Here is a 6,873-nt window from a genome sequence, read left to right as displayed (position 1 = left end):
TATCAATATTTCAAGGAAATATTATTTAATATTATATAATAATAATAAAATATTATTAAAATGTTACATTCAATATTCTAAGAATACGCCTAAAATATTACTTAACATTAAATAATATACTTATAGAGTTACTCTTTAAATTATAGATTAATAAGCTATGCATTCTCTATATAATCTTCAACGTTTATACTCCTATTAGAAAGATAACGTAATATATTGAAGCTACGTAAAGTTTTAGATGTTAACAAGAATAACAGCCATCTTTAATCTCATAATAATGCGCAGTCTATACTTATTATTACATACATGTTTCAAATATTAGGATAAAGTCGCCTATTATGATATCTTTTTTTAAAGACATTTTTGTAATTTATTTAATTTGTAATTTGAATTTCTATTTTCATGTCAAATTTATGGAAAATATATTTAAGTTTTATCGCCAAAAGTTAGCAATCGATAATAGCTATACTTTGTTGTATGTGAAATTTTTTATCAAAAATACCGATTTTGATCATTCAAAAAAAAGAGTTTCTAATATGAGATACAAGAATTTTTTCTTGTATGAAATGGTATCAACAGGAAACTAAGGAAAAATAAAGATAAGCTTGTATACACACTTTTATTATATTACATACAAGTAAAAACAAAGAATTAAATGTTATATAATAATTATATAATTTTTCGATGTGTGTGTGAATAATCTTAACAGTCATTTTTAACATTTCGTTCGATAGTGCTTCTAGATACTGAATTGTTTAGATGCTCTCTTATTTAGTTTAGTTAGAAATATCCTGAGTATCTCATATTATGACTTCCAAGCTTTACGGTTTCACAATCATCAAATCTTTACAGTTAAATCATTATATCATGTGTTTTTCTATAAATATGATATTACTTTATCACTGTATGTATCACTGTAGATTTTATTATATAATATTATACCTAATATTTATTTTTATATAATAAAACAAGATTAACCTCAATAAAATTTGACAACATTCAATTTTACAAATCTTTTTTTGCAACGATTACACGCATGATCTAATAATGAATTTCTACTAAACAGGTTTCATAATAGTAAAAAGTTCATGAATTAAATATATATGCTTAGTTAGTAGATTTAGTTTAGTAGAAATTCCACTATCTTATATTAGGAACCTATAATCTCATAATAGGCGACTTTACCCTATCTGTTACTTATTGTCTTAAATTAAAAACTTTTGTGTAAACATCTTTTGCTACTTGTCACAGTCGCGAACATCGGACTACTTTCCACAAAGGCAACACCTTCGTTGATCCCACCTTTCCAATCGTGATGCATCTGCTGGCGGATGCATCCCGCAATTGCCACTTCACGGTCAGTCAAAATTCCCATTCAAATTTTAATGCAAATGCTAGAGGAATCAAACCCATGGAACCGACTGTGGATATTGTGATGCTGGGTTATCCGAGAGACAATGAGAATCAATACCTGAATTTCATAACCAGCGTCGAAGATGATCTGAATTCCAATATGGATTCCTTGACTCTGCACGATGTGAAAAGCACAAAGAACATCAGCGATGTCCATCCTTCAACGATCTCCGGCGAGGGTAGTCTTAAGGAACCCTTGGCCCTTCCAGGAGTTTCTCAAGGTGTCGTGATCGAAGAGGTGGCCAGCTTAGACGAAGTTGTCCCATCGGAGTCGACGAAACCGTCGACCGCACCGAAGACCTCGCTGGATACAAATAGCTCAATGCCATCTGAGGAATGTGCCCTCGAGGACGCGAAGAATGATTTAGGGATATCTCCGAGAACTACGGGTACAACGGAAGACCGGAAACAAGAAGCTGAAGGACAAGAGTCTGATCGCAACCTTGAGAGTGTTGAAGACAGCGATTTACACAGCGACGATGCAAATAAAAATTTTAACGAGTTCTCTGGCAATAGCCGTGAGCACAGGGAAGAAGAGAAGGATAAAACGTGAATATATTCATGAATCATGTATTCGTGGAGACGTGTAGGTTGACATGAGCAGGAGGTCGCGAATTGTATGATCGGCCATTTAATTCCTCCCGTTAAAATCGTTAGGAATTTGCAAGACATGATTGTTGTGACAATGATTGTTAGAATTCCATTAAGATATTTTGCAAGAAGCATTTGCGTTTTATATTATTCTTAACACAAAATTCAGAATGTTTGTTTGTTTGTTTGTTTATGTAGAAATAAATAGACGGGAATAGTACGAGAAGGATATCATTCAGGAATAGTATTACTGTACACGAAAAAAATTATGCACATAGTGCTCAATTACTAATTTATATACGAGGGACATACAACGAGCTCTAAAGTCACAATTTTGCTACACAATACAAGCAAACAGTCTCTTTTTCTGCTTTTTAGTTTGAAATTATATTGTCTATCTTTGTATATGCAAAGAGCATCAAATAAATTGCATATATAAGATAACTCAATTCGCTTTCACTTTAGAATATCTACTATAAAAAATATTTAATCCAATTAATAAATATTGATAGCTGTAACTTACAAATTAAGTATATTCTTAGTAATAAGATACTTCTAAAGTCTTTACTGCACAATTATGGCCTATGAATTAATTACAAGTTAACTGTGACGCAAAAATCTTAAATTGATGGAAATAATTGCTCGTTTTACTAATATTTCGATTAGGATAACTTATTATTTAGTCCTGGCTCCTAGAAAATCGAAAATGCAAAAGCGAAAATGCAAAAGTGAATATACAGTATAGAGAAATTTCATCACAGTGAAATGTTTTGTATTCTTTGAATTTCTGTAATTGGCTGTTAATTGCGTCCGTAATAATCAAAAAGCTTCGAAATCGAGCTGACAATGTTTTGCATTTGGATCACGCAGAATTAATGCAAGCAGCTCGGATACAGACCTTGGTACATATTTTTAGTGCCCGCCGCGATCTAAAGAGAGAAAGAGAAGAGAGAAAGAGACGAATGACGATCAGTATCGTGGTCGTCTCGAGCGTCCAGTGAGCGGGGATCCAAGGTAAGGGCACGACGTCGCAGTGACGTCATCGAGCGTCGCGACGACGACGCCGTCGCTGTCGCCGCCACTCGCTATAACACGCGTGCAGGCATCACCGCGATCAGTCGCAACAATCGTTTTTTTTCTTTTCTTTCTTTCATAGTGATCGTCGTGTATATCATCGTTTCCAAATTCTGTCACGCTCGCTAATAGTCACGAGCAATCTGCTACCGCAGCTTTGTCACGTACGTCTAGTATCTTTGAAAGGTAAGCGAAATCAGCATTCGCGAGTGCAGCTGCAGATAGATTGCTTCGTTCTGAGAAAGTTTTCGAGACGATATCTTTATCGCATTCTTTTGCTTCACCTTTTTTAATTGATACTTAAGTTATCTACGTATTTTTAAATATGTACAATTTGGCCTTCGATTTGATTGCTTTTCACAGTCATGAAAATGACATTAATGAACATTGAAAATGATGAAATTGATTTTTCTTTTAAAGAGAGACTTTAATTAATAGAAAATGTGTCTGCCATTTTAATGTCTATATTATATTAGAATTTGCAAACTTTCTAGCTATTAATATTATTATCGATAAATTGCACAGTGAAGATCTCTCTCTCTCTCTCTCTCTCTCTCTCTCTCTTTCTCTCTCGCTCTTTATTTTATATTTTTATAAAACGTTTTATAGAATTAGTTTTATCTAAAAATTTTATATCGATTAAAATATTATTTAATATCGCCTAACAAAAATAACATATCTTCTACTTCTCTATCTCTTTGGGAAATGTTTAAGATCACCGTGCAATTTTCATTTGTGAAATTGATATCCCAATATAATCTAAACTAATATAAACTAATATAAAGAATAACAATATATTCATATTAATTAACAAACAGAAATATCAATTATAAATATAATTTACAAAAACATTTTGTTAGACACGAAATATATGTGATAGAGAACGAGAGAAACGCGTCATATGTACGCGCGAAATCTAGTGGGATCGTTATCGATGTCCGAGCTGGCCGATTGGATGACGCGTATCCGAGCGAGTATATTTTCGTGATGATGAGCATCGGTGAAGAGTTATGCGCGAATACGCAGAGATCAAACAGCGGACGCAAACAAATTGGAATGTTCTTGGCCGCACGCGCGCGGACTTTCGTCGACACTCTCGCGAGCATCAATCATCAATCAGCGTATATTAGCCTCAGGACGACGAATTCGCTGTGACGCGCATGTCGACCGCACTCACGAGACCAAAATTAATGTTATCCCAGGCGTATTACGAACACTTTGCGAGCTCCCCAATACAGCGTTCTCCCCTGACATGACGCGATCAATCAAGCCGCAAATGGAAGAATAAATGTCCGAATGGTACTTGAACAAGTGTATTATATAAAGTTCTCTAAATTAAATTGCTTATATTATATTTCTCAATGAATGAGCATATCGCTCAGGAACAGAATAAACCGAAAATTGAAAATACTCTAAGAATGAAAAAATATTCTGGTACTTGATTAAATTTAATGTAACGTAGTAACAATTTTTTCATAAATCCTGTATAATTCTTTTTTTTTACTTGATTATAAAACAGATAATGTATAACGTAATAATAAAAAATAGCATACATACACTGAGAGAAAAATGTATTAGATTTTAATAAATAATTATTTGAGTAGCACTAATATAACATATATTTACGGAAAATTAATATTTGCTAGATAAAATATAATATTAATAGGTAAATCAAATCAATGGTTCTTGTACCAAATAAATATATGTTTACATTTAATAAATATTTAACTGGCACTATTCAAACAAATATTTATTAAAATTCAATACATTTTTCTCTCAGTGTATAAAAAGTAAGATAAATTCTTTCATAATGAGATAAAAACGTATTTAAAAAGAAAAAAAATAAAAATAATTTATGGCTTCACGGTTTTATGGTAATTCAAATTGCTCCCGAACTGCATTCTTTCTCCAGTTTTCTCGCAAAGCGAAGATCCAGCACGTTCGCGTTTTTAGCTTCATTTAAAAGCGCGCGAAGGTCGTCCCGCAGCTATCGGATGATCAGCGCTCACCCTCTGCCAACTTTGTACGAAATTAACCCATCCTCGGATACGTGAAATAAGAAGGTGATCGACGATTCGGAGAAACCGAACGGGCCTCTTTCGCCGGCGGGTTATCATCGCAGAACGCATGCGTGATAGATCCATCTTTCGTCCGAGGCGGATAAACCGCGCTTGCTGAGTTAACTCAGCTAACATGTACCTCTTTGTCGTGCGTTCGTTGCGCATCAGTTTCCCGTTCCGCTTCTGGCTAGGAGGACGCGCGATAAGGAGATCGCGGAAGTGAGCGCAAAAGTGTTCTGCTAAGAAGAGCGATCGTATCTTTTTCGTGAGATAAAATTCCCCCTCCCTAGAGAATCGGAAAGATCTTGTTTCACCTGTTCTCTATCGATCAATCATCGTGGAGAACATCGATTTTACTAAAGACTGTTTTCATAATTATTTTTTGTTTTCATAATTATTCATTTCGCAGATGTCTATCGATTGATATTGGGATTTCCCAGAAGATTCCTGAAATAAGGGAGACCTGGTTTTCTTTCTGAAGAAAATTTTTGACTGAGAAGAAAGCCACTCTTTTTTTTTGGTCATTAATATATTTATAGTTGATTGAAGCTATCCTGAGGTGGTTATCTGTCCTATTTCCGCTAGCGAGATTATAAATAATCAAGGGATTATCCTGTCTGCAAGATTACTCACTTCCGTTTTGGAACAAATCTTTAAATATATCTTCTATAAATCTTCATTCGGTTTTTCATTCGGAAACCATTCCGATAAATCGTCAGGGGAAATAGTCTGTTCTTTCGGGAATGATCTTTACAAATAATCAAAAATAACCTGAATTGTTTTCACTCTTGGAATCGATCTTTATAAATAAGCCGTGAAGGTACACGAATCTCTCCGGAAACGATTTTTGTAAGCAATCCGGGAAAACGCCGAAATTTTTGCGGAGTCGGCCTTCGTGAAACACCTTGGAGAACTCGGAATTTTACGAACGAACTGTAACGACCGAGACACGGAGCTTCGCATAATCGGCTTAGAACTCCGTTCATGTCGCAGACTTCGAAGGAGGACGCCGACGCGATGAAGGCTAATACCGCGGCGACGAAGATCCAAGCCAATTTCCGTGGATACCGCGTGCGCAAGCAGTTGAAGGAATCTACGCAGCGCCGTCGTCAACAACAGCAGAATCAGCAAGACCAGAAGCGGAACCAGCAGCAACAGCAGGAACATATGAAGCCGAAGGAGCATCTGCTGAAGAGACAGAGCACTCAGGAGGCACTCGAGGAAAAATCGGCGACGAAGATCCAGGCGGGCATTCGCGGTTTCCTGGTGCGAAAGAGACAGCAGGCCGTTCAGGCCGCGGCAACGAGGATCCAAGCCGGCTTCCGTGGCTTCAGGACGCGGAAACTGCTGAAGCAAAATGGCCAATAAGCTGTTCTTCCTGGTGTGAGAGACGACGTGGGACGTTGACGTGTGCAAGAGGTTCTCCCCGTTTATGTCTCGTGATTGCGCTGACGTAAATTAGAACTTGTTACTGATGTGATGCATTTGCTGCAAGGCTGAGTAGAAAATGTGATAATTACTTCGATCTACATATATATTTCCGTTTCTCTTAAGATCTAACAGAATTATACTTGGCTATTGAATAAATTTTTTTGTGTGAATCTCTGAAATGTCTGGAATGTGTCTTTCTAACTTATATAATGCTATCAGATGAGTATTGCAAAATTAATCATTTTGAAATATATGTTAACAAATTTTTCCAAAAATGTTTTAATTTAACACACCTAAGACATGC

The 6,873-nt window shown here is 35.6% G+C and overlaps 2 protein-coding genes across 3 annotated transcripts in view; both read left to right on the top strand.

The window, feature by feature from the left end:
* Positions 1 to 2,132, top strand: part of LOC108686699 — a 9,552-nt gene extending 7,420 nt beyond the window's left edge. The window contains exon 5 of the mRNA XM_018192131.1: positions 1,252 to 2,132. Coding sequence (XP_018047620.1) covers positions 1,252 to 1,966 — 715 coding nt within the window. The 3' untranslated portion in view covers positions 1,967 to 2,132. The remainder of the gene's footprint in view (positions 1 to 1,251) is intronic.
* Positions 2,133 to 3,011: 879 nt separating this feature from the next.
* The window catches only part of LOC108686779 (neuromodulin), a 4,898-nt gene continuing 1,036 nt past the window's right edge, over positions 3,012 to 6,873 (top strand). Inside the window, exons 1-2 of one of the 2 annotated variants that reach the window (XM_018192244.1) lie at positions 3,012 to 3,264; positions 6,132 to 6,557. In XM_018192244.1, the coding sequence (XP_018047733.1) occupies positions 6,156 to 6,506 (351 nt within the window). In that variant the 5' untranslated portion in view covers positions 3,012 to 3,264; positions 6,132 to 6,155 and the 3' untranslated portion in view covers positions 6,507 to 6,557. Of the gene's footprint in view, positions 3,265 to 5,418; positions 6,558 to 6,873 lie in introns of those variants that run through there. The other variant, XM_018192243.1, reaches the window with a different exon arrangement.

The sequence above is a fragment of the Atta colombica genome, unplaced genomic scaffold (genome assembly GCF_001594045.1).
Source record: "Atta colombica isolate Treedump-2 unplaced genomic scaffold, Acol1.0 scaffold189, whole genome shotgun sequence".
NCBI classification, from domain to species: Eukaryota; Metazoa; Arthropoda; class Insecta; order Hymenoptera; family Formicidae; genus Atta; species Atta colombica.
This window is presented reverse-complemented; position numbering and strand designations above follow the sequence as displayed.